Genomic DNA, 27,822 nt, shown 5'->3' with positions numbered 1-27,822 from the left:
GTAAGATTCTAAAGCTTACAGGAAGCCAGTGCAGATGTTTGAGGATGGGTGAGATGTGGCCTCTTCTGTTGGAATTTGTTAAGATTCTAGCGGCCGAATTTTGCAGCATCGAAGAGGTTTGGTGGAAGAGGCGGGAAGACCTAGTAGAACTGAATTGCAGTAGTCTAATTTGGAGAATATAATTGCCTGGAGTACCGATCTGAAGTACAGAAGCGGTTTGAGTCTTTTTAGCACCTGAAGTTTGAAGAAGCAGTCCTTGGTTGTGTTGTTGATGAACCTCTTTAGGTTTAACCGATTATCAATTATAACACAGATATCTCTTGCTTGGCTGACCAGGGTGATGGTTTGGGTCATTTGAAGGATATCATTGTGGTTGGGAGATATAAGGAGCAGTTCAGTCTTAGATGTGTTCAGAATTAGGTTTAGGTTAGTGAGGAGGTGGTTGATCTCTTGGAGACAGTTATCCCAGAACTTAAGTGTTTTTGCGAGGGATTCAGTTAGCGGGATCAGGATTTGTACGTCGTCTGCAAGGAGATAGTGTTTGAGTTTCAGATTCGTAAGCAACTGACAGAGGGGAAGAAGGTAAATATTGAAGAGTGTGGGTGATAGGGAGGAGCCCTGAGGTACTCCTCTTGTGGAATTGATGAGTGGGAACTCTTTGTTATTGATTTTTACTTTGTAGTCTCTATTACTGAGGAAGGAGTCGAACCATTTGAAGGCTGTTCCTGTTATCCCGATGTCTGAAAGTCGTTTGAGGAGAATGGAGTGATTCACAGTGTCAAATGCAGCCGAGATGTCAAGAAGTACTAGCAGAAAGGAGTGTCCAGTGTCCAACCCCATGATGAGATGATCTGTGAGGGAGATGAGAAGGGTTTCCGTGCTTAGTGATTTGTGGAATCCATATTGCGTTGTGTGGAGAATGTTGTGGTCTTCCAGGTAGTCTGATAGTTGGGTATTGACTAGTTTTTCCATAATCTTGGCAACAAACGGCAGATTGGAGATGGGGCGGAAGTTGTTGTCATAAAAAAATGTTGTTGTCATAATAAAATAATGTCATAATGCCTCTATATCGCTCCAGAGTGAGACAGCATCTTGAATACTGTGTACAATTCTGGTCGCCGCATCTCAAAAAAGATATAGTTGCGATGGAGAAGTTACAGAGAAGGGCAACCAAAATGATAAAGTGAATGGAACAGCTCCCCTATGAGGAAAGACTAAAGAGGTTAGGGCTGCTCAGCTTGGAGAAGAGACGGCTGAGGGGGGATATGATAGAGGTCTTTAAAATCATGAGAGGTCTAGAATGGGTAGATGTGAATCGGTTATTTACTCTTTCGGATAATAGAAAGACTAGGGGGCACTCCATGAAGTTAGCATATGGCACATTTAAAATTAATCGGAGGAAGTTCTTTTTTACTCAACGCACAATTAAACTCTGGAATTTGTTGCCAGAAGATGTGGTTAGTGCAGTTAGTATAGCGGTTAAAAAAGGAATGGATAAGTTCTTGGAGGAGAAGTCCATTACCTGCTATTAATTAAATTGACTTAGAACATGGAATAGACTTAGTGTTTGGGTACTTGCCAGATTCTTATGGCCTGGATTGGCCACTGTTGGAAACAGGATGCTGGGCTTGAATAAACCTTGGTCTGACCCAGTATGGCAATTTCTTATGTTCTTATGTTGATCCACTTGGGGTTTCTGAAGCAGCTCTCTGTACTTCTCCACTCGATTTGTACTTCTGCCAGTTTTCTTTCCTTCTTTGTGGGTCTAATTCCTTAAAAGAGGTTTTTTCTCTCATTTTGCTAATTCTGTGCCTTCCTTCCCTTCATGTGCTGGTAGATATTCTGTCATTCTCTCCATTCACCAGAACAATCATCTACGTTTAAGGACCGAGACCGATGATGCTTGCTCACTTTCAATCTTCAGCACTATTTGCACGTTTGGAACCAGTCATGCCATTAAGTCTGCCTGAAGGCCTACTATGGTAGCTCTATGTATGTAACCAATTTCAATAAGACCCATACCACATTCAGCTCTAGAGATGTACAGTCTTATTTATTTATTTATTTTTGGTTTTTATATACCGGAAGTTCCTGTATAATATACATATCACTCCGGTTCACAGATAACAGAGATAACTATCGCCGGGATGGCGGTTTACATACACTGTCTTAGCATACACTGATTCTTATAGATTACCGATGGGCATGGAGCAGCATTCTTGTTTTTAGATCCAATTTTCAAGATATTTATGGGGCAAATCTGCTATTCCAAAGCTGTATGATAATCAGTTTGCAAATCCTGCAGTAACAGATTGTATCTTATTCCATACTGCTAAAGCACTTTTCAGTCTCCTATAGTACTCTTTACTAATCTTCTCTCTTATTACTTTATGCCAAATTTTTCCACCTTCCTCCACCCCTAAATATTTATATACACCTTCCTACTCCAGTTCCTTTATATTTTCACTCAGGGCAGTTTCTTCAAATGAGTTTGCTCTGTGCATACCTTGACAGGAATGAACCTTATTTATAAATCAGTGTGGATTCTTTGCTGTTTTATCAGGTCTGATTTCCATCTGAAGCTTTTATCACACCATCACACTCACTACAAATGAATGATCTCTCTATCTTGTACACCCTTTGAGGCTTTTTCAGGTCAGATCACCATCTGAAGCTTTTGCTCACTGAGTACAGTTTTATGGTTTTTCTCCTCTGTGGGTTTTTTGGTGCGTTTTCAGATTATATTTCTGCCCAAAACATTTATCACACTCTGGACATTTAAATGGTTTCTCTCCAGTGTGGACTAATTGGTGCTTTTTCAGATTAGATTTCTGCCTGAAGTTTTTGTCACACTTGGCACATGTAAATGGTTTCTCTCCTGTATGGATTCTTTGGTGCATTTTCAGTTTAGATATATACCCAAAGCTTTTATGACACTCTGTACATGTGAATGTTTTCCCTCCTGTGTGAACTCTTTGATGTGTTTTCAGTTCTGATTGCCAAAGGAAGCGTTCATCACACTCTGTGCATGTAAATGGTTTCTCTCTTGTGTGAATTATTTGGTGTCTTTTCAGTTGAGATTGCTGCTTGAAGCTTTTATCACAATCTGTACATTTAAATGGTCTCTCTACAATATGGGTTATTTTGTGCTTTCTGAGATTTGATTTATCCCCAAAACTATTACCGCACTCAGTACATTTAAATGGTTTCTCTCCTGTGTGGATTGTTTGGTGCCTTTTGAAGTCTGATCTCCTACAAAAGCTTTTATCACATTCAGAACATGTGTATGGTCTCTCTCCCGTGTGAATTGTTTGGTGTGTTTTTAGACAATATTTACTCCAGAAGCTTTTATTGCACTCAGCACATGTAAATAGTTTCTCTCCTTCATGGATGATTTGGTGTGCTTTCAGATGATATTTATTCCAGTAGCTTTTATTGCATTCAGTACAAGTAAATAGTCTCTCTCCTTCATGGCTTATTTGGTGTGTTTTCAGATGATATTTCGTCCCGAAGCTTTTATCACACTTGGTACATGTAAATGGTTTCTCTCCCAAGTGGATTATTTGGTGCCTTTTCAGATGATATTTCGCCCCAAAGCTTTTATCACACTTGGTACATGTAAATGGTTTCTCACCCAAGTGGATTAGTTGGTGCCTTTTCAGATGATATTTCGTCCTGAAGCTTTTATCACACTTGGTACATGTAAATGGTTTCTTTCCCAAGTGGATTAGTTGGTGCAATTTCAAGCTAGATTTCTGGCTGAAGCTTTTATGACACTCCATACATTTGTATGTTTTCTCTCCTGTGTGGATTCTTTGATGCTTTTTCAGTGTTGATTTCCAATGAAAGCTTTTATCACACTCACTGCAGGCAAATCGTTTGTCTCCCACATTGATCCTTAAATGCTTTTTCAGCTTACACTGACCAATGAAGCTCTTATCACACTCACTATGTTTAAATGATTTTCCTCCCATGTGATTCTTTTGGTGATTTTTCAGTTGTAATGGACAAATGAAATTTTTATTGCATTCATTACAAGGCAATTGTTTCTCTCGTATATGAATCTTTTGGTGAGTTTTTGATGTTGCTTTATTTGTAAATCTTTTCTCATAGTCACTGCATGAAAAGGGTCTCATCACATTAAGCATTCTCAGGCGTTTTGCAAGATATTGTTTCAACCTGAAGCTTTTCCCACATTTTGTGCCAAGAATGGGTCCATCTCCAGTGTGACTATTCAGGTGCTTTGTAAGAGATTTCTTCTGCCTGAAGATTTTCCCACATTCAGTACACTGAAATTGTCTTTCTCCCATGTGAGTTTTCTGGTGTTTTTCCAGGTTTTTTTTCTGAAAGAATTTTATTCCACCTTTGGGACAGGGGAATGATTTATCTTGGTTAGTGTGGAATTTCTGGTGCGCTGTAAGCTGCTGTTCCTGATAGAAGATCTTACCACAGTCTGTACGTGTATATGGTCTCTCTCCTCCATGCAGTCTCTGGTGTGATTTTAGAGATCCCTGATCCATGTAGCTGTTCCCACAATCATTACACACATACTCTTCTCCTATTGTCTGTTTTTCCTGTTGCTCCGTAGTGTGAGGGATATCATCAGTACTTTGCTCACAGGCAGTCACATTCTCAGTGGAGTCTCCTGCTGGGTTTCTTGGACTCTCCTCTGGTTTACATTGAGCCCAGCTGTTTCTCTCCCAGTCACAACATGGGCAGGTATCCTCTCCCTCTTCCCCTGAAATAGTTTTAGTCACTTCCAGATGTTTGGTGGGATCCTCAGGATGCGTCTCCTCTTGTTTTCTCTTGGACTCATCGATCTCTAGATAAGAAAATAAAAGGACAGACATTACTTGATGTGAGGGAGAATCACAGTGACAGTGGTCAGGGTTTTCCCTGAGTGAACAGGGGTGTAAAGCAGCCACGTCACCTCCTTGCAGAAATCCGGGATGAACTAGACCATGTTTCTCAACTTTCTGTATGCTAGGGACCAGCTAGCTACCTTCCTTAAATTCTGGAGAATTGTTGCAGCACTGATAGGAGGGGGAGGGGATAGTGGGGGATATATATACTCGCCCTCACCCCTTTTTTAATCTCATGGGTCAGCTCTGCAGTTGGTCTGTGTCATTTAAAGAAGTTAACTAGAAAACTTAAGAAAAATGCTTTCTAAAAAATAACTTGCTCTTATTAAAATTAAAGCTCTCTCTCTCTTTCCCTCCACCCAACAACAAACATTATTTTAAAAAGTATACCTTTTTCCACTCCCAGCCAGCCATCATTTTGTCATAGAACAAAAATCTCTCTCTCTGTTTCCCCTCCCTACCAGACAGCAACACTAAAAATATTAATACGCCTTGCCATGTGGACTGGTTTTTTTTTTCCCAGTTGAGTTCTCTTGAAGGGGAGCAGATACAAATGAATGTTTAAGAGTCAACATGAGACTGCATCATTGTTTGATCCACTGCCAAGCCCCTCGGGTGGACCCATCTCCCTCCTGGATTCTGTATAGGAGAAGGGACCTGAGAGCAGAGCAGACAGATGCTGACTCAGTCTCACCCTGGCTTGTTAACATTCGGATTTCCTCCCAGACTTTGAATCTTGAAAAGACCTAAATGGAAAAAAAAAAGTGATGCAGAGCAGGGTGAGGGTGGGACATAGGAAGAGGATCTGCTGGCTGGGATGCAGGATGCAGTGCAGTGGGTGCAGCTGCAGAGCAGGTCTTGCTTCCCCTTGTCCTCCTGCAGGGTTGAGGGTGGGACATAGGAAGAGGATCTGCTGGCTGGGAATCAGGATGCAGTGCAGTGGATGCAGCTGCAGTGCAGGCCTTGCTTCCTCCTTGTCCTCCTGCAGGGTGAGGGTAGGATTTAGGAAGAGGATCTGCTGGCTGGGATGCAGGATGCAGTGCAGTGGTTGCAGCTGCAGTGCAGGCCTTGCTTCCTCCTTGCCCTCCTGCAGGGTTGAGGGTGGGACTTAGCAAGAGGATCTGCTGGCTGGGATGCAGGATGCAGTGCAGTGGATGCAGCTGCAGTGCAGGCCTTGCTTCCTCCTTGTCCTCCTGCAGGGTGAGGGTGGGAGTTAGGAAGAGGATCTGCTGGCTGGGATGCAGTGCAGTGGATGCAGCTGCAGTGCAGGCCTTGCTTCCTCCTTGCCCTCCTGCAGGGTTGAGGGTGGGACTTAGAAAGAGGATCTGCTGGCTGGGATGCAGGATGCAGTGCAGTGGATGCAGCTGCAGTGCAGGTCTTGCTTCCCCTTGTCCTCCTGCAGGGTGAGGGTAGGATTTAGGAAGAGGATCTGCTGGCTGGGATGCAGTGCAGTGGGTGCAGCTGCAGTGCAGGTCTTGCTTCCCCCTTGTCCTCCTGCAGGGTGAGGGTAGGATTTAGGAAGAGGATCTGCTGGCTGGGATGCAGGATGCAGTGCAGTGGATGCAGCTGCAGTGCAGTGGATGCAGCTGCAGTGCAGGCCTTGCTTCCTCCTTGTCCTCCTGCAGGGTGAGGGTGGGAGTTAGGAAGAGGATCTGCTGGCTGGGATGCAAGATGCAGTGCAGTGGGTACAGCTGCAGAGCAGGCCTTGCTTCCTCCTTGTCCTCCTGCAGGGTGAGGGTAGGATTTAGGAAGAGGATCTGCTGGCCAGGATGCAGTGCAGTGGATGCAGCTGCAGTGCAGGCCTTGCTTCCTCCTTGCCCTCCTGCAGGGTTGAGGGTGGGACTTAGCAAGAGGATCTGCTGGCTGGGATGCAGGATGCAGTGCAGTGGATGCAGCTGCAGTGCAGGCCTTGCTTCCTCCTTGTCCTCCTGCAGGGTGAGGGTGGGAGTTAGGAAGAGGATCTGCTGGCTGGGATGCAGTGCAGTGGATGCAGCTGCAGTGCAGGCCTTGCTTCCTCCTTGTCCTCCTGCAGGGTGAGGGTGGGAGTTAGGAAGAGGATCTGCTGGCTGGGATGCAAGATGCAGTGCAGTGGGTACAGCTGCAGAGCAGGCCTTGCTTCCTCCTTGTCCTCCTGCAGGGTGAGGGTGGGACATAGGAAGAGGATCTGCTGGCTGGGATGCAGTGCAGTGAGTGCAGCTGCAGAGCAGGTCTTGCTTCCTCCTTGTCCTCCTGCAGGGTGAGGGTGGGACTGAGGAAAAGGATCTGCTGGCTGGGATGCAGTGCAGTGGATGCAGCTGCAGTGCAGGCCTTGCTTCCTCCTTGTCTTCCTGCAGGGTGAGGGTAGGATTTAGGAAGAGGATCTGCTGGCCAGGATGCAGTGCAGTGGATGCAGCTGCAGTGCAGGCCTTGCTTCCTTCTTGTCCTCCTGCAGGGTTGAGGGTGGGACTTAGGAAGAGGATCTGCTGGCTGGGATGCAGGATGCAGTGCAGTGGGTGCAGCTGCAGTGCAGGTCTTGCTTCCTCCCTGTCCCCTGCAGGGTTGAGGGTGGGAGTTAGGAAGAGGGATCTGCTGGCTGGGATGCAGTGCAGTGGGTGCAGCTGCAGTGCAGGTCTTGCTTCCTCCCTGTCCCCTGCAGGGTTGAGGGTGGGAGTTAGGAAGAGGGATCTGCTGGCTGGGATGCAGTGCAGTGAGTGCAGCTGCAGAACAGGTCCTGCTTCCTCATTGTCCTCATGCAGGGTGAGGGTAGGATTTAGGAAGAGGGATCTGCTGGCTGGGATGCAGTGCAGTGGGTGCAGCTGCAGTGCAGGTCTTGCTTCCTCCCTGTCCCCTGCAGGGTTGAGGGTGGGAGTTAGGAAGAGGGATCTGCTGGCTGGGATGCAGTGCAGTGAGTGCAGCTGCAGAACAGGTCCTGCTTCCTCATTGTCCTCATGCAGGGTGAGGGTGGGACTTAGGAAGAGGATCTGCTGGCTGGGATGCAGGATGCAGGGCACTGGGTGCAGCTGCAGAGCAGGTCCTGCTTCCTCCCTGTCCCCGGCAGAGTTGAGGCTGGGACTTAGGAAGAGGATCTGCTGGCTGGGATATAGTGCATTGCAGTGGGTGCAGCTACAGAGAAAGCAGATTTCCTTACTTGTAAAAGGTGTTCTCCGAGGAAAAGCAGGATGTCAGTCCTCACACATCATCAGATGAAGCCCCGATGCGCAAAACTTGTGTCAAAGTTTCTAGAAAGTTCACTAGGCCCACTGAGCATGCCCAGCATGCTCTATAGCATGCGACCACATGGAGTCCCTTTCCAGTCTTGTAACATAGAATCAGATTTAAATTAACAAAAGGGAGAAACCCAACTCTGTGGGCGGCGGGCGGGTTCTGTGAGGATTAATATCCTGCTGTCCTTGGAGACGACCTGTTAGAGGTGAGCAACCCTGCTTTCTCCGAGCACAAGCAGGATGGGAGTCCTCACCCATGGGTGAATTCCTAGCTACAGGCTGCTCCCCAACACAAAAAGGGGGACCTTCAGAACCTAACCAGGTGCCAACGGGTACAACAACAACAGTGCTGTTGGCAACAGAGGGGGGAGACAGCCTGAAACCAAACAATGGGCCCTAGGCAGGAGAGTTGGGTTCTCAACCTCAAAGAGTTTCCGAAGCCCAGACTGGCCGAACCTACTGTTTCGTTGGCCATCCCTATCCAGACAGTAGTGAGATGTGAATGTGTGGAGAGAACTCCACGTCGCAGCTTTGCAGATCTCCTTCACGGGAACTGCTCGCCAAGTGGGCCACCAGCGATGCCGTGGCTCTGACAGAATAAGCCTTGACATGAACCCCCAAGATGTAGTCCTGCCTTGGCATAACAGAAGGAGATGCAATCTGCCAGCCAGATACTATCTGTTTGGCAACGGCAACGCCCAATCTATTCCTATCAAAAGAAACAAAAAGTTGGGTGCACTGTCTATGGTTTCTGTCCACTCCAGGTAAAAGGCTCAGGTTCACTTGAAGTTTAAACTGTGCGGTGCTCGTTCGCCTTGGTGCAAATGGGGCCTGGGAAAGAATATTGGCAGGACAATTGACTGGTTAAGATGGAAATCCGTCACCACCTTAGGCAGGAGCTTAGGGTACGTATGCAAGAGCACCCTGTCATGAAAGAAACTAGTAAAAGGTGGCTAAGTCACTAAGGCCTGGAATTCGCTGAGCCCACGCGCTGAAGTGACCGTCACCAGAAATATGACCTTCCAGGTCAGGTACTTCCGGTCACAGGTGCGGAGCAGCTCAAAAGGAGCTTTCAGCAGCTGAGCCGATACCACGCTGAGGTCCCAAGACATAACGGGAAGCCTTAGGGAAGGCTTCAATTGAAGCAGGCCCCGCATAAAGCATACAACTGTAGGCTGTACAGAGATGGGCATAGCATCGCCAATTGCTTTAAGATGCAATTCTGACAGAGTTGGTTTGCAAGCCAGCCTCCAACGGGTGTAGAAGGTAACCAAGCAGTTATTGTGTGGGGCAGGAGAACGGATCTAGGGCCTTCCGCTCACACCACACAGAAAACCTCCTCCACTTCAGTCCATAGGACTTTCTAGGGGAAGGCTTCCTAGAAGCCACCAGGACCCAAGACACATCCTCTGAAAGATCAGGCAGCTGTAGAATTAACCTCTCAACAGCCAGGCTGTGAGCGACATGACCTGGAGGGTTGGGATGCCGTAGCCCGCTGTGATCTTGCGTGATGAGATCTGGGGAAGTCCCCAGACTGATCGGCTTCCAGATGGACAACTCCCGCAGGAGCGAGTCTTCGCCACTAAGGGAACTGGAGGATGTGTACAGGAGACCCTTACCCCAAAGCTGGGCTAGGGCATACGAGGCTGGTTTGCTGTCTGACCTGTACAGATGGCAGAACGGAGGCACTTTCCTGTTGCAGGGGGATGCAAACAGATCTACGTCCAGACTCCCCCAGAGGCGGAATATCCGAGTCGCTACCCCCTGGGCCAAGGACCACTCGTGGAGTCTGAAGGCTCCACTCAGCCTGTCCCGCCACCACATTCTCCATTCTGGCCAGGAACATGGCCCTGAGCTCCATCCTGTGGGACAGGGCCCACGACCAGATCTGGACCGCTTCTTGACGAAGGAGGTACAACCCCGTGCCTCCCTGCTTGTTGACATTCCGCATGGCTACCTGCTCGTTGGTAGCCGATCTCTGAAAGCCCATAGCGTGTACCTGGAAGTTGATTTGACAAGAACATTCCTGAGCAGACCACAGTCCTTGGGGGCCTAGCTCATCCATGTGAGCTCCCCACCCCAGGGTGGATGCATCCAGGGTCAGCACAATTTGAGTAGGGAGACTCCAAATGGAAATCCCCTGTTCCAGATTGGAAAGTGCCTGTCACCAGGACAGTGAGTCCCGGAGAGACGGGGTGATTCAGATGCAATCCTGGAGGCTCTGAGTGGCTTGGCGCCACTGTGACCTCAGGGTTCATTGAACTCTGTGCATGTGTAAGCGTGCCAAGGGAGTGACACGGGCGGTTGCAGCCATATAGCCTCAACATGTGCCAGGCTGACACCTGCTGGCTTTGTTGAAACCTCTGCCAAAATGGTGGCCAAGATGACAGCTCTCTGGCGAGGCAGAAAGGCCTTGGCCTGAGCCGTGTCTAGCAGCACTCCTATGAAGTCCAATCGAGGTGGCAGGCTGAGATGGGACTTTGGGTAGTTGAGAACAAACCCTAGTGACTCTAACACCCAAACGGTCAAGCGCATGGACCTGGCAGCCCCTGCCTGAGATGTACTCTTGAGCAGCCAATCGCCCAGATACAGAAGATATGTACTCCCAGTTTGCGGAGGTCGCCGCCACCATGGCCAGGCATTTTGTGAAGACGTGGGAGCCCGAACGCCAACACCTAGTACTGGAAGTGCTGTTTTCCTACCACATATCAGAGATACTTCCTGTGACCTGGGAATATCTCGATTATAGGTGTATACGTTCTTTACATCAAGGGAGCATAGCCAGTCCCCTCTTTGATAGAGTGGGATCAAGGTGCCCAGAGAAACCATCTTGAACTTTTCTTTTTTTTAAAACTTGTTCAAGGCCCTTAGGTCTAGGATGGGATGGAATCCTCCCGTTCTCTTTGGAATCAGGAAGTACCGGGAGTAGAATCCCTGCCATCTTTGTCCTGGTGGTACGGGTCAACTGCTCTGGCCATTAAGAGGGAGGAGAACTCCATAAGTAGTACTTCCTGATGCCCCCAATATGGGCATGGAAGGCAATTTGATGGGATACCCAATAGATCCAATTGGTACCCCTGGTAGACGATGGACAAAACGCAGTGGTCTAAGGTTACATTGGACCACTGGTTTGCGAAGAACTGCAGTCTGCCCCTGACCAGAGGGTTCATCGACCTGGGGATGGGTAACTGGCTTACACTTCCTGCGGCCTAGTCAAAACCTCATCCCCGGAGTTGACCGAGGAGCCGGCTGACACTTGGGACGGCTGCAGAAGCCCTGATGCTGCTAACGGGAGTGAGGGGGCAGAGGATAGTACTTCCTTTGGTGGAAGAAGTACTTCCTTGAGCCGGGCCTCAACGGCCTTCTGGAGGAGAACAGGTCCCGAGTGCTGGTGGAGAGCTGTAGAAGGGTGTCATGGTGGTCCTTAGTCTGCATTTCTCACCCGGTCTCCGAAGAGATTCTCTCCAGTACATGGCACGTCAGCGAGTCGTTCCTGTACCTCTGGTCAGAGATCTAAGGCCCGCAGCCATGCCATTCTGCAGGCACCAATTCTTATTGCAGAAACTCTTGATGCCATCTCAAAAACATCATAAGTTGCTCTGACTTCATGTTTTCCACACTCCAGGCCCTTATATACCAGCAAAATGAGGGTGTCTTGGCTGCTGTTGAAGCAGCTGCTCAGCCAAATCGTGCACCTGCTTCCAGATGTCCCGTGAGTACTGGCTCGTGTAGACCTGGTAGGCAGCAAAGCAGGCAATAAGCATGGCGCCTTGGAACACCTTCCTCCCAAGAGTGCCCCATCACTCTGTGGTCCTTCCCTGCAGGCACCAAGGAATGAGTCCGAGAGGGCTTGGCTCTCTTGAGAGCGGATTCGACCACCACAGATTGGTGAGGTAGCTGATGCTTATCGAATCTGGCAGCCAGCTGGATGAGGTAGACCCCGACCGCCTTCTTATTAATGGGAGACACTGTGAGGGGGTGTTCCCATATCCTCAGCAGCAGTTCCTGAAGGATCTCGAGTACCGGGACCGCCATGATCTCCTTAAGAGGCTCCATGAACTAAAAGACTCAAGCATCCCTTCCTTCATTAAAAGCTGAAATAGGATGGCCTCCGCCATCACCCTCACAAACCCTATGAAGGTCAAGTCCTCAGGCAGGGACTTCCTTCGCTCCTCTGAGGAGAAGGGTCTGACAGGAGACCATCAAAGTCCTCGCCGGAGGACACCAAAGGATCAACCCCCCCAGGGATCGTAGGGGCCGTCATCCTCACAATATGCAACAGGGAATGGAGCCCGAGGTCCTCAGCCTTCGTAAAACCTGATGGGGGACGACTATAGGCCTTGGTGCTTCCTCGGAGGAGGAGGAGGAACAGACAACAACCATCATATCAGTCGGGGTGGCCTCGTTTCCCTGCTGGGCACTGGTGCCATCTAGATCGGTAATGCACTGATGAGCATATTGAGCTTCTACAGTAGTGGTAGGATGGGCAGCACCGGCTCCAGTGCTGTCAGTGCCACAGGCCCGATACCCTGCAGTGCCCGGTCCACCGCCAGTTGGACTCAATGCTCCAGTTTCTCCATGAACGTTGCCAATGCCAACACCAACTGGGAGGCAGGAGGAAAGGCCAGATCTTCCTCGGACCCATGAGGCAGATTGGCGATTGGCACCAGGACCGATGGAGACCATCACGGACCCCTGGTACTGACAGAGGATTGGTCCTCCTTGCCGCGGGGTCGCATCGGGGGCATCATGGCATGAGCCTGTGCAACCCCACACCAGCACCGTGCATCGATGGGAACTGGTGCCAATGCTTCTTAGGCTTCCCTCGATGCTCAGATCAGTCTTTTCCTGGTGCCGAGGTTGATGATGATGAACCTGGCGTCTTCGACCTGGAGGAGACTGACGATGGCAGGTCTCCGGCGCCCCTATCTACCAACAGCACAGACAGCCCCACCGACGTTGATGGCGGGGTGTCCACTGGTGTGACGCCAAGGTCGATAGCTCTGATTTCCTTGACCCTTCTCTCCCAAATTGGACACCTGGAAATTCGACATAAATGAAATCCAGATAAAGATTTGGGCAGGAAATAAGATCAGATTCGCAGGGAGCTGAATACTCTGGATGCACAGTCTATCGCTTTCCAACTAGACAAAGTGCGTCAGGAGCACATCGAGGGAGACAAAGCCAGCAGGGTGCTGGTCAGGTCTCTTAAATATAGAGCCATGAACAATCAGATTTTAAAAAATTAAGGATAGGAGTGATAAGATGGTCTCGGTGAATGAGGATATTAGGGCCAGGTTCTCCCAGTTTTATAAGGACCTATACCAGCAAAGGACAGACATCTCAATCCCTAACATAATGGAGTATTTAAGTGACCTGCAAAAGCCAACAGCAACTTTAAGGCAACAGGACAGTCTCAATAGAGAGATAACGGAACTAGAGGTCATGCAGGCGATCGGCGAACTGAAGATGGGGAAATCGTCGGGGTTAGACGGCTTCTTGGCAGGCTTCTATAAGCAATTAGCTCAGGTAGCTGTGAATCCCTTAGCTGCAGCCTGTAATGATCTGCTGGGCAATGGTAATATTGCAGCGGAAACCAATAAAGCAGGAATCACGGTACTAGTGAAACCAGGGAGAGATGCCACTCTCTGTGGTTCATATAGGCCCATATCACTGTTGAATCTAGACCTTAAGATCCTGGTGAAAATGTTAGCCAAGCGGGTTGGGACAAATAGTGGGACACTTGATACACCTAGACCAAACTGGTTTCATCCCAGGAAGGCTAGCAGCAGACCATGTACGGAAAGTGGTATAACCTCATTTGATGGGCTGAGGAATATAGAATCCCTCTGGGCCTTCTCACGGTCGATGCTGAAAAAGCATTTGATTTGGTGCATTGGGACTGTTTGCCGTGCTTGAGAGGTTTGGCCTAGGAGGGAATTTCTCAACCTGGATTAAGCAGCTTTATTCCAACCCAAGTGCCTTGCATTAAAGTGAAAGGAGGCTACTCGGAAGCCTTTTCTATAGGCAGAGGTACTAGACAGGGGTGGCCCCTATCACCATCAGTATTAAAACCCGCTCGGTTAAGGAAATCCGGGGGCTGGCGGTGGGTGACTCAGTACAAGCTCTCCACATCTGCGGATGATGTCCTGTGTATGAGAGCCCATCCAGCGGAATCTCTGCCCTTTCTAATGCGGGAGTTAATCAGTTTGGGTAAAATTTCAGGATACCAACTGCACGCTGAGAAATCTGAATTTCTGAACATTACGCTTCCCTCCTGAACCAGTCACAATTCGCAGGCAGTCCTTTCCCTTTCAAAATGTAGCAGCGGACGTTCAATATTTAGGGATGAAAATTGGAGCTAGGATAGATAATCGTATCAATCCCAATTATGATGGGGTCTGGGACCCACAGACGTGGGATAGAGCACCTTTATTCTTGGTTGGGGAGAATGACAGCAGTAAACATGAACATCCTAACCGGGTTATTTATTTCAAAGCCTTCCAATCCCAGTCCCGGAAGATAGGAGTAACCTCTGGCAGCGGAAACTATTCTATTTTATTGGGAGGCGAAGGCCACCCCGGGCGAGTCGACGGGTTTTGTATCTACCAAAAGCAAGAGGGGGGGGATGGGGGCCCCCTGGTTATTAGGATACTGTGCGAGTGCGGGGATTGCTTGGCATTTGGGAGACGGGTATCTTTGGAACAGGCGATGCTGCAGGGGACAGCTCGGTCTGGGCTTGTTTGGCTTCCTCCCTCGGGTCGGAGTCTGCCCCCCACTGTCACCTTAACATTGAAAGTCCGGGATAAATGGAAGGTCAAATATTTCTATAGCACGCCTATCTTTTTCAACTCTAAGTTCATTCCAGGCTGCTCTAAAGCAGTGGCCAGCAGATGGACGAGACTGGACCATGCCTGGGATGGTTGAAAGCCTTTTCCAGAAGTGGAACACCCTTTGCAGTTGGGACTCTTCTGATTTTTATCTTTATTTACAGCTGGGTCAGTTTTTATCCAGGAGAGAGGTGAAGACTGATCTATATAAAGGGAGATCCTTATTCGAGGGTTACTGTGAGAAGGCCCAATACATCACACTAAAGGGGAATTTCTAAGCTTTGCGTCCTGTTAAACAAGGACCCGGACCAACCTCCTTCCACACGTGGTGAAACGGGGAAGTGACCTGAATAGGAGATTAGCAGAAAAGCTATGGGATAAGAGCTCCGCATCAGCTGCTATTGTCCAGCAGGGATGGTACCTTCCGCCAGTGAGGTTGGCACAATGTTATCCCAGTTCCAGCAAATTCTGCGGGCGAGGACGTGGTATGGAAGGGGATCCTTTTCCCAGGTGTGGTGGGAGTGGCCAAAGGTAAATCCTATTCTGGGACACGGTGCCGGATCTGATTGCGGACACCCGGGAGTAAAGGTATCAAAGGACCCTGCCTTTTTTTCTTTTTGAATGAACACCCTTCAAGATATGGATCAGGAAGTGGCATTTTTGGGCACAGCAAACAATCACGGCTCCCAGACGGCGTTCGTTTGGAAAGAAACCCCAATTACCATCAATGCAAAAAGTGGTCCAGAGGCTGCGTAAGGTTTATTACTTAAATCAACTCACAGCAATCGGGCATAGAAGGTCAGTGCGATTTGAAAGGTTGTGGCAAACAACGTACATGAAGTAAATGTATAGGTTGTATGGAGGGAGGTGGACTCTTCCCACGCTATGTACTTTGTGTTTTAAATTTGGGGGGGGGGGGGGGTAAGTACATTAAGGATGAGGGATGATATTCCCAGTGGGTCCACCATATTATTATTTTGGGTTTAGATGGAAACCATGTTCGGAAGCCTCAGGTGTTAGCGACCCACAGAGCCTTAGATGAGTCACAAACATAACCAAGGCATTCTCGATTTCCAGAACTTGATTCAGACATTTCTTCAGAGATATGATTAAAACATATGCTGAGACTCCGGTGTTTGGACAATGTCAAGGCTGGAAGTTTAACAGGTTTTATAAATATTACCTAGGCAATTGGTTAATTTTGTAATATCACACGTGTTTGTTATATTTGTTGAATTCAATATTACAATAAACTGCTAACTTAAACCCCGTGCACCTTCCACCTGTTACTGATCCAATGCGGTAATAGAGAGAACATAAGAAATTGCCATGCTGGGTCAGACCAAGGGTCGATCCAGGCCATAAGAACCTGGCAATTACCCAAACACCAAGAAGATCCCATGCTACTGATGCAATTAATAGCAGTGGCTATTCCCTAATTGATTAATAGCCATTAAGGGACTTCTCCTCCAAGAACTTATCCAAACCTTTTTTGAACCCAGCTACACTAACTGCACTAACCACATCCCCCGCTCCCTCTTATTCCTGCACTCACCTGAGCAGCTGCTTCTCCCAGTTCCTCTTTCCTCTGATCCCGGCTCATCCCTGATGTACGGCTCTTCCCCTCGTTCAATGTGGGAGATAATCTCAGGGGTGGTGGTCGGGGAGCCTGTTCCTGGGGTAAGAGCACTGCATTAGCTTTCTCACAGTCACTCAGCATAATATTGTTGATAATTTTCTGGAAACGACTTGTACTGAAGGGAAAGAGGGGTTTGATAGACATCCAGATTTCTATAGAAAAAGGCTCCAGGTACAGAGGTGGAAGGAGAGCGGCTCAGAGGAAAAAGGAGGAAATATGTATTTACTGAGAGGGCAGGGAAGGCCTGAGAGAGCTGATCAGAGGTGGAAGAAAGCACAAGAGTGACAGAGATTGAGCAGGTTAGGGGCAGATACTGAGGGGGGCAGGTGAGGGAGACCAGAGTCAGGCAGGGTCAGGGGGTAACAGTAGGCAGTGTGAGATGGAAGGCTACTGGGAGGCCAAATGGGCCAAAACTGCCAAAAGGTTGCTGTCTAACTATTACAAGAACACTTACACCTTGCAATCTCCAAAAAAGGGAGAAAGACAGTAAATGTTCCTCCAGGTCCCTCTCAGAACACGCAAAATACCGTGCAGTGCACATACATGAACTGAGCGTGCCCTGACTGCAGATTATGGCCTTCCAAACTCACAGCAGTCCTACTGGGGTCAGGAACCCCTGAAGGAGGAATCTGTGGGGTCTCAAAAGCTCACGATTCTTACCCCAGGATCACAGCCCACAGAGGGGCGGGTTTACTACAGATGCTAAAGATAAAATCTATGTCTCCGACTCTACAAACACAAATGCCCACTTTATCTCCACCTCCTCGTTACAATTACCAGAGCCCCCAGGCTCCTGGGGCAGATTTTTCAAGATTCTGCAGTAATTCTTTGGCAAATTTGCATAAAGATTCTCACCTTGGACTATGCAAAAAAGTCAATTTTTTATTGAAAACCATTTATATTGTTTATCATAATGTTTAAACTATATATAAATACAAAATATATGAAGTACAAAAATTAATTTAGCAAGTTAAGATAAGTATGTTATAACATATAAAAGTCTGAACTTGTAGTCGTATAGCTATGTTTTAGATATTTTTGTTATGTCTCTGTCTAGTTTTAATATGTATGTTTTTACTGTAATTGTAGAGAGCAGGTTATAACATTTTTAAAAATAAAATAAAACAGGAGTAGGCAGCTCCGGTTCTGAAGCGCCACAAACAGATCTGGTTTTCAGGAGATCCACAATGAATATGCATGAGATATATTTGCATACCAGTGGAGGCAGAGCATGCAAACCTCCCTCATGAATATTCATTGTGCATATCCTGAAACCCAGATCTGTTTGTGCCATTCCAGGACCAGAGTTGCCCACCCCTAAATTACATAAGAAGATAAGATTTGCCATGCTGAGTCACATCAAAGCTCCATTAACCCCAGTATCCTGTGTCCAACAGTGGCCAATCCAAGTCACAAGTACCTGGCAGGATCCCAAGGGGTAGATGGGGCTTATCCCAGGGATAGGCAGTGGATTTCTGCAACTCTGCCTTCATAATGGTTAATAGACTTTTCCTCCAAACCTTTTTTAAATGCAGCTTTCAACACATCCTCTGGCAACAAATTCCAGAATTTAATTATGCACAGAGTAAAAAAATATTTTTCCTTAGTAGTTGTAAATGTATTATCCAGTAACTTCATTATGTCTCCCTGGTCTTTATTTTTTTTTGAAAGAGTAAACAACTAAGAAATACTTTCCCTTTCTATCCTGTTACACTCCTCTCCCACCTCCCCTCCCTCATTTATCTCCATCCCCACATCTTCCCTCACTATAATTACTAAGAAATACTTTCCCTTTCTATCCTGTTACACTCCTCCCCCACCTCCCCTCCCTCATTTATCTTCATCCCCTCCTCTTCCTCACTACAATTACTAAGAAAATACTTTCCCTTTCTATCCTGTTACACTCCTCTCCCACCTCCCCTCCCTCATTTATCCCCATCCCCCTCCTCTTCCTCACTACAATTACTAAGAAATACTTTCCCTCTCTAGCCTGTTACACTCCTCTCCCACCTCCTCTCCCTCATTTATCCCCATCCCCCTCATCTTCCTCACTACAATTACTAAGAAATAATTTCCCTTTCTATCCTGTTACACTCCTCTCCCACCTCCCCTCCCTCATTTATCCCCATCCCCTCCTCTTCCTCACTACAATTACTAAGAAATACTTTCCCTTTCTATCCTGTTACACTCCTCTCCCACCTCCCCTCCCTCATTTATCCCCATCCCCTCTTCTTCCTCACTACAATTACTAAGAAATACTTTCCCTTTCTATCCTGTTACACTCCTCTCCCACCTCCCCTCCCTCATTTATCCCCATCCCCTCCTCACTACAATTACTAAGAAATACTTTCCCTTTCTATCCTGTTACACTCCTCCCCCACCTCCCCTCCCTCATTTATCCCCATCCCCTCCTCTCCCTCACCACAATTACTAAGAAATACTTTCCCTTTCTATCCTGTTACACTCCTCTCCCACCTCCTCTCCCTCATTTGTCCCCATCCCCTCCTCTTCCTCACTACAATTACTGAGAAATACTTTCCCTTTCTATCCTGTTACTCTCCTCTCCCACCCCCACTCCCTCGTTTATTCTCATCCCCTTTCTCTTCTAAACTACTACTGAGAAACATTTTACTTTTATATTTTATGACCTGGGAGTTTTCTCCTGCATTTTTGTATTTCCAATTCAATCAGAATCGGCTTTGGGACTGGCACCGTGAGCCTTCATTCCCAACTAACCGGGAATTTCTCCCCGTTTTAATACCCCTCCCAAAATATTAGTCTTCTCATTGCAGTGGTGTTCCTGGACTGGAAAGGTTGGGGGCATCCACAAGGGCTCCTTCTGGAACCTTGCACTGATGGATCCTGAATCCACTACTACTGTAGTGTCAACCTGGAGCAATGAACATGAATTTCTTAAAACAAAATTCCCTCCTTACCAAGTGAGCCGAGAGTCTGATAATTCTCCTTCATCACCTCCTTGTAAAGCTCCTTCTGCCATTCTTCTAAACCCTTCCACTCCTCCTGGGAGAAATAGACAGCGACGTCCTCAAAGGTTACTGGGTCCTGAAACACAAACCAGAAACACACTCAGCACCTTCTGCATCAGGAGACCTCCCAGTGCCGGGGAAGGATTGTAATTTTTAATACCTGTCATTGTGAAGGCCTCTCTTTCTTTAACCACTAACTTAGTAATTAAAGGATAATCAAAGCATAATATGATAACATGTGAGCAGGTATACTCGTCAGAATCCCCAGCCCCATTTCCACAATAAAACTGAAAGCGTTTCCTAAAAATAAATTCTATACTCATTGATCCTGTTGCCCTTCTGTTTGGTGGCTTCCAGTTCCCTGTTTGCATGGGAGCTGTTCACAGGGCTGCCACCTCATTCTCTTGCCTGCTTACTACCAAAATGACATTTCCAACAATCTTTTCCTAACCCCCCTCCTCCACCCCACTACATCCAATGTCTGTCCGTAAAGGAAAATTGGTTCTTACGTTCCTGTAGAACCAAGGATCAGTCCAGACTGCTGGGTTATGCCTCCCTTCTAGCAGGTGGAGTCAGAGAGAAAAGCTGAAGGTGTACCACCTGCGATCCTTCAGTATAATCAATATCAAAGCAGAATGAAGTAAATTTAAGCAACCAATGACTAGATCAAGAGAATTTAGCTGAACAATAACCTGTGAAAACTATGTAGAGGACAAGAGTACGTACTGAGATGCTTCCATGAATAGGCTTGCTTGAAAATTCTTCAGAATTGTCTAAAACCTGCAGAGAGAAAACAAAACCAACCGAGCGGACTCTCCTGAACACTATACCCCTGGGCGGGCATCTGGGATGATCCTTGGTACTACAGGAACGAAAATTAGCAGGTAAGAACCAATTTTCCTTTCCCTGTACATACCCGGATCAGTCCAGACCACTGGGATGCACTCAAACTGTCCTAAATGGGGTGGGACCCGGAGAGTCCCGTTCGAAGCACACTGCTGCCAAAAGAATCAACATCCAGAGCCTGGACGTCCAAACGGTAATGCTTAGCACACGTGTGCAAAGATTTCCACGTAGCTGCCCTGTGGTGTAACACATTGGCTCTCTGCCCAAGATGCTGCTTGAGATCTGATTGAATGAGCCTGAAGACCAGCTGGCACTTGCCGCCCGTGACATATGTATGCCGAAGCAATAGCGTCCTTCAACCATCGGGCAATAGTAGTCTTGGAAGCCTTACATCCTCTCTTAGGACCGATCCATAAGACAAAAAGATGATCTGACAATCGAAAGGCATTAGTCACTTCCAAGTACCGCAGCAGTATCCTGCGGACGTCCAGTCTCCTCAAATCCTGAGCCGGAGAATTCCTATCCAAATCAGGAAAAGCCAGTAACTCAACTGACTGATTTATGTGAAACGTCGATACCACCTTCGGCAGAAAAGAAGGCACTGTCCTAAGCGAAACCCCAGAATCCGAGATTCGCAAGAACGGCTCTCTGCAGGACAATGCTTGAATCTCCGATATTTGCCTGGCCGAACAGGTAGCCACGAGGAACACCGCCTTGAGTGTTAAATCTTTCAATGTAGCCTGCTTGATAGGCTCAAAAGGGAGGACCGCAGAACCCATGGATAACCAAATTCAAACTCCACGAAGGACACACTGCACGCACCGGCAGGTGTAAATGTTTAGCTCCCTTCAAAAAACGCGCCACATACAGATGTCCTGCAATGGATGTACCGTCAACCTTACCTCTTAAACAGCCTAACGCCGCTACCTGAACCCTGAGCGAGCTATACGCCAGCCCTTTCTTTAAGCCTTCCTGCAAGAACGCGAAAATGTGCACAACAGTGGCCTGGAACGGTGACACCTTCAACCCGCTGCACCAGGAATCAAAAACCTTCCACACCCGAACGTAGGTGAGAGAAGTAGAGTTCTTTCGTGTGCGTAGTAGAGTGGTAATAACCGCATCCGGATAACCCTTCTTTTTCAATTGTCTCCTCTCATAAGCCAAGCTGCTAGACAAAAGCGAGCCGCCTGATCGAAAAATACTGGACCGTCAGAGCAAATTCGGTAGGTGACCAAGATGCAAGGGACCGTCTACCACCAAGTTGATCAGGTCTGCGAACCACGGTCTCCGCGGCCATTCCAGAGCTACGAGGATAACCGGCCCCCGGTGGGACTATTTGCCTTAAGATCTTCCCCACCAATGGCCAAGGAGGAAACACATAGAGGAGTGCGTCATGAGGCCATGAAAGGACCAGGGCATCCACCCCTTCCGCTCCCTTCTGCGACTGAAGAAATGAGCCGCCTTCGCGTTCAGCTGAGTCACCATCAAATCCAGCCGGGAGACTCCCCACTGGTGAGTCAAGAGCCGCATCGCCTCCTCGGACAGTTCCCATTTGCCGGGATTTAGCTTTTGCCGACCGAGAAAATCTGCCTGGACGTTGTCCACTCCGGCTATGTGGGATGCCGCCAACCGGGTCAGATTGCGTTCTGCCCAGACCAACTTGTCTGCCTCGGCGGCCACCGGCCGACTCTTTGTACCCCCTTGACGATTTATGGAAGCCACGGTTGTCGCATTGTCGGATAGGATCCTTACCGAACGATGCTGGACTAGCGGGAGAAAACGGTGCAGCACTAGACAAACTGCCCTTGTCTCCAACCGATTTATGGACCACGTGGACTCCTGAGCTGTCCACTGACCTTGTGCTGATCGCGAGGGTCAAGGGGATTCTAGGACCCGGCTTCCCCGTCCTGTCCCTGGCGAGGAGGTTCTGACGCCTTCCACTCCTCCGGAGCCTGCGTTCCCGGACCCCTCCCCGATGGATGCGAGCAATGATGTTATTTATTTATTTATTTATTTAAGGTTTTTTTATACCGGCATTCATGAACTCGTTCACATCATGTCGGTTTACAGAAAACAGGGGTGCGGATAATACAACCAAAAAACATAAACAACGTGATGATGTTGACAATTCCGCTCCGGTGGAGGGAGATGATCCGCGGGTGTTCCAATTATTTTGCAGGGAGGAGCTAGACCCTTTGATTCCTCATGTGCTAGCAGAACTGGATATTCAGGAACCTTTCCTTTCCACCCGATGCTTTTACAGCTTATGATCCGGGAATGGGATGTGCCTGAAGCCACTTTACGGGTTAGTAGGGCCATGGAAAAACTTTACCCACTCTTGGATGAGTCCTTGGATCTTCTAAGGTGGACGCGGCCGTGTCAGCCATCGCCAAGCGCACAACGATTCTGGTGACGGGAGGTGCAGCTCTCAAGGATCTCCAGGATAGGAAGCTGGAAGTTCTCCTCAAGCGGATATTTGAGGTATCGGCACTTGGAGTGAAGACGGCCGTCTGTAGTAGTTCCCTGCAATCGGCAGCTGCGAAGGACCTTCGCCCCCGGGGCTACAGCGGGAGCAGAGGCCTTCGTGGGAGAGCCCCGCTGCCGGCTCTCCACAAGCTGCACACCGCGATCCCCGCAGCATGGTAGGCTAATCAGTAAATAAAAATCAGCTGAGTGAATAAATTCACCCCCTCCGGAGCCCCGGGAGATCTCAGCAGGCTAGCTCAGTTCTGAAAAGTTTCCCTTTTCCTTTTTCCGGAGCCACTCAACCAGGGGAATGAACATCCCTGGGCTTAATCTACAGGTAGTAGCTCCCACCAGAGGAATTAAGACATCTCTGGACCTGTATGGGGGGAGGGACAGGCCCACTGGTAAATCCCCCCAACTCACCGGGCTGTGTAAAGATTCTCCGGGTATTAAGGATGTAGGGCAGAAACCCAGCCTTGCCTGCTGTTAGCAAGTAATCTGTACTCTTTCCCTTGGTTTTTTTCTATAGTTTGCTACTTACAAGTTGATCTAGCCAAAGGCACTAATGTTAGAAGAACCTCTTAGGGGAGGAGGAATAGCCTAGTGGGGTTAGAGCAGCGGGCTATGAACCAGGAGACCGGGGTTCGAGTCCTGCTGTCGCTCCTTGTGACCTTGAGCAAGTCACTTTACCCTCCATTGCCTCAGGTACAAAACTTAGATTGTAAACCCCCTGGGGTTACGGAAATACCTACAGTACCTGAATGTAAACAGATGTGATGTCTCAGATCGAATGTCGGTATATATTAAAAAAAAAAGTAATCAAATAAAGAATTTTGCAAAGGATCAGGACCACAGGTTATGCCATCCTTCATCTGCTGGAGTCAGAGAAATGCTGAAAGATCACAGGTGGTACATCGGGTTATCTGGGGGTGCCGTTCAGCTTTTTTCTCTGACTCCATCTGCTGGGAGGCATAACCCAGCGGTCTGGACTGATCCTGGTACATACAGGGAATGACTTTTTCCAGCCATGTCACTGATCCCACTATCTCCTATCCACTACTGCAGATACTCTTCCTCCCTGCTGCTGTCAGTCTCTTGTCCTACATAGCCACCTCCACCGTCCAGCTTCCACCACCACTTCTGCAGCTGGTCCTTGATAAGCCAGTCTCTCCTGCCTGACCTTGCCAGCTACTTCTGGCACAGTGACTTACACTAAACAAAGCCACATGGTTTTGGCTGAAGTGGTAGGAGCAGGAGATTGACTTCAATAGCTAGTAAAGCAGGGAGAAATTACAGGGTGAGCTGAAAAAGAAAATGAAAAGAAGGCTACACGGCATGAAGTAAAAATGAGGAGAAAGGAGAGACTGGCTGGTTGGGAGAATAAAGGTGAAGACTGGATCAAAGAAATGGGAGAGAAAGGACAGATCCATAAATAATTTTTGGCCACATAGACAGACTCTGGTTTCTCCTTCTCTTACTCCTTTCATTATGGGATTTGAAGGATACATCCAAGTGACCTGGTCTGGTCACTATTAGAGAGAGGATGCTGAGCTCGATGCAGCATTGCTCAGACCCAGCTTGGCATTTTCTTGGGTTTTTTTTAGGAGGTAATTTTCAAAGAACTTACGTATGGAAACGTAAAATACTACTGCAGCAATTTTCAGAAGCCAATTACTCAAATTTATGCAAGTCCTATGCACAATTCAATGGCATACGATGTAGCAATTTTCAGAAGTGCATTTACTTGAGTAAAATCCAGTTTCATGCGTGTAAATGCTTTTTTTTTTAAATCAGAGTCTTTAGTGTTTATACAGAAAGGGCAGGAAGCTGGGGGTAATCTCCTACCTGAGCAGAAGCTCCTGCAGGCATTCTCCTCTCTGCTGTTGCTGCTTTCAGGATTAGAAATGAATTGGGGGCTCTTTCTCGAGCTGAGGGTTTGCCTCTTGCTCTCACAGGGCGAGAGTAAAGCTGAATGAGTCGGAGCCGCAGAGCTCGGGGATAAGAATCGAAGCTCCGCCTCCCGACATGTGACGCTCAGCAGCTGCACATGCGCAGAGCAGCTTCCCCGCTTGCTGGGCACAGACTGATGACATCACACCGGGGGAGGGGAGATTTACACTGCGAGCATGGAGCGATGAGATCACACTCGAGGCAGGCAGAAGAGCTTTGCCCTGAGTGTGCACGGACTGAAGATAGCACAGGGGATGTTATTAAGTCGCAGTAGCAGGTCTGGTTGTGTGTGGGAGTTCCCTCTTCTCAGAGATCACATGGAGATGATCTTCGTAGAATAATACTTTTTTCATTATTATTATTAAGAAACATCAGAAGAGCCAAGCAGGGTAGGGCCAGGGACTTCTCGGCAGAGCTACCAAGATGCAGCAATTTTTGAGATTTTCAGCAGATATTTTCTTTCCTCCACACTGACCTGAAAAAAAAAAACAACCCCACACCTTATTTCCAAGCTGCAGCTTCCCCTTGACCTAGCCCAGCAAGCATAGAAAACCTCTCAAACTTTACAGAGACTTTGTCCCTGTGGTGACAAATACCATCTTTTACTCATTCTCAGGACGATGCAATATCATGCACATAAAAACGCGCGCCCATTTTTTTTCAATGCACACACATCCATCTGTTCTGGGTGCCCGATGCTGTATTATAATGAGGTGCCTGGACTAAAAAGGACGAGCCAGGGAGAAATTGAGCGTTCCTAGCGCTCAAAAACATCGGGCAACCAGGAGCTGTGGCTGTGCGCTTAATACGAGCATCTATTCCTCGCACCGCAGTTGATTTACATGCACAATATACACCAAAATAGCATTGCCCTGGAGCGTGTATATTGTGTGTACGAGGTGTGCCCAGAATTTTTTTTTATCAACGCATTCAATTTTCCTTTCATTTTCTTCGCCACAAGCGGTAGATCTTAGTACCCCAAAGATACTAAGTAGAAGGAACCAAAAAGAGCAGTGTTTTTGTTTTTTTTTCATGCACTTTTGACTCAAAGCATGACTTTACGCCAGCTCTGGGGCTGGTGCTAAATTTTCTGCTCCAAAAAGGGTGTTTCAGGGTCAAGATGGTGGCATGCTAGAGGCTGTGGTCTGCTATTCTGCCTTACCTTCAATTTTCTTATGGTTTTTGTGTGGAGCCGCCACCACCTGATGATTGTCGGGGCAAGCTCTTTGCATCGGCTCAGCCTCTTTTTTTGAGTACCCCGGTTCTGCTGGGGTGGACATGTGGTGGTGCCCTCTCGTGATTCAGCCCAGGGAAACTCTGCCCCCCTTTGAGTGTTCATTGATGTAAGGAAGTCAATGACAAATACGTTAAAAATGTGGACTCCCTAAAAGTCAGGAGTGTTGGGGCGAGCGCTTTGATGAATATAAAAGAGGTAAAGGTAAAACCGGGAAGACAATACGCTTAGTTTTGTTTGCAAGCGGCAAGAGTAAGATACCGTGGAAATTGAGTGTGGATACATTTGGGTGATTCAAAGGAGAAATTTTTCTGGAAGATCTGGGTGCTAGGCACCCCTGAAGAAGCCGACTGTACGGCAAAACATGTTGAGAGTATGAATTTGTGGAGCAAAACTATGGAGGATATACAATGGAAGTTTAAATTTGTGGAGTGAAATCACGGTGGATATACAATATTGTAAAGAGAGAGTAGAACAACTGTATTGTAATATGGATTTTCTTAAAGATCTTTTTTTAATAGTGTGATTGTGTGTATGGATGAGTTTTTATGGTGGATATTTGTTATTTACCCTTTGTATCCAATACTGCAAAGAAATTTGATGTTTACTTGAAAAAAATTTTCTTGACAAAATGTTTTGTATACAATAATAAAGATTTTTATTAATGAATCTATATGTCACTATATGATATGTTGTGTTAGAGTACCTGATATATTTTATATACAATTGCCATTTTTTTGTATCTGATTTCACAGAAGGGCATTGCAGTGGGGTCGTGAACACAATGAATGTCCTGAAGAGGGAGGCGGAAGTGTAAAGGTGGCTGCTACAGGCTGGCAGTAATTGCAGGAACTTTGCCCTAGTGCCCTTGGTTAGCCAGTCCGGGAAGAGAGAGATTGTGTGTGGATGGCCGGGTATGTGAGAAAGCGTGTCAGTGCCCGAGTTTGTGTGTGACTGAGAGAATGTGAGCGTGTATCAGTTTCTGAGAGAGCAGGAGAATGTGTGTGGATGGCCAGGTATCTGAGAAAGCGCATCAGTGCCTAAGTGTGTCTCAGAACGTGTGTGTATGTGTGTGACTGAGAGAATGTGAACGTGTGTCAGATTCTGAGAGAGCAGGAGAATGTGTGTGTGGCCGGGTATGTGAGAAAGCGCGTCAGTGCCTGAGTGTGTCTCAGAACGTGTGTGTGTGTGACTTAGAGAATGTGAGCGTGTGTCAGTTTCTGAGAGAGCAGGAGAATGTGTGTGGATGGCTGGGTATCTGAGAAAGCACGTCAGTGCCTGAGTGTGTCTCAGAATGTTTGTGTGTATGTGTGACTGAGAGAATGTGTGTGGATGGCCGGGTATCTGAGAAAGTGCGTCAGTGCCTGAGTGTGTCTCAGAACGTGTGTGTGTATGTATGACTGAGAGAATGTGAGCGTGTGTCAGTTTCTGAGAGAGCAGGAGAATGTGTGTGTGGCCGGGTATGTGAGAAAGCGCGTCAGTACCCGAGTGTGTCTCAGAATGTGTGTGTGTGACTGAGAGAATGTGAGCGTGTGTCAGTTTCTGAGAGAGCAGGAGAATGTGTGTGGATGGCCGGGTATCTGAGAAAGCCCGTCAGTACCCGAGTGTGTCTCAGAATGTGTGTGTGTGACTTAGAGAATGTGAGCGTGTGTCAGTTTCTGAGAGAGCAGGAGAATGTGTGTGGATGGCTGGGTATCTGAGAAAGCACGTCAGTGCCTGAGTGTGTCTCAGAATGTGTGTGTGTATGTGTGACTGAGAGAATGTGTGTGGATGGCCGGGTATCTGAGAAAGTGCGTCAGTGCCTG

At 47.7% G+C, this 27,822-nt stretch overlaps 1 protein-coding gene across 1 annotated transcript; it reads right to left on the bottom strand.

Moving 5' to 3' along the window:
• Positions 1 to 1,571: 1,571 nt before the first annotated feature.
• LOC115083801 (oocyte zinc finger protein XlCOF6-like) lies at positions 1,572 to 24,899 on the bottom strand. Its single transcript, XM_029587826.1, has 4 exons — positions 24,679 to 24,899; positions 19,471 to 19,597; positions 16,451 to 16,570; positions 1,572 to 4,822 (listed from the first exon to the last, which is right to left on the bottom strand). The coding sequence occupies exons 1-4, from the start codon at positions 24,700 to 24,702 to the stop codon at positions 2,697 to 2,699; spliced, it is 2,397 nt and encodes a 798-aa protein (XP_029443686.1). The 5' UTR covers positions 24,703 to 24,899; the 3' UTR covers positions 1,572 to 2,696.
• Between the last annotated feature and the right edge of the window lie 2,923 nt (positions 24,900 to 27,822).

The sequence above is a fragment of the Rhinatrema bivittatum genome, chromosome 2 (assembly GCF_901001135.1).
Source record: "Rhinatrema bivittatum chromosome 2, aRhiBiv1.1, whole genome shotgun sequence".
Lineage (NCBI taxonomy): Eukaryota > Metazoa > Chordata > Amphibia > Gymnophiona > Rhinatrematidae > Rhinatrema > Rhinatrema bivittatum.
Note: the sequence above shows the minus strand (reverse complement) of the source record. Positions and strands in the feature narration are given on the sequence as shown.

Bases quoted from the DNA above. Each gene is read 5' to 3' on its own strand.
- LOC115083801 (XM_029587826.1), bottom strand. From the start codon at position 24,702: ATGCCTGCAGGAGCTTCTGCTCAG. The intron at 16,571-19,470 runs GTAAGGAGGGAA...CTCTTACCCCAG, and splicing joins TCAGACTCTCGGCTCACTTG to GAACAGGCTCCCCGACCACC. The intron at 4,823-16,450 runs GTGAGTGCAGGA...TTTCTTATCTAG, and splicing joins TGGGAGAAGCAGCTGCTCAG to AGATCGATGAGTCCAAGAGA.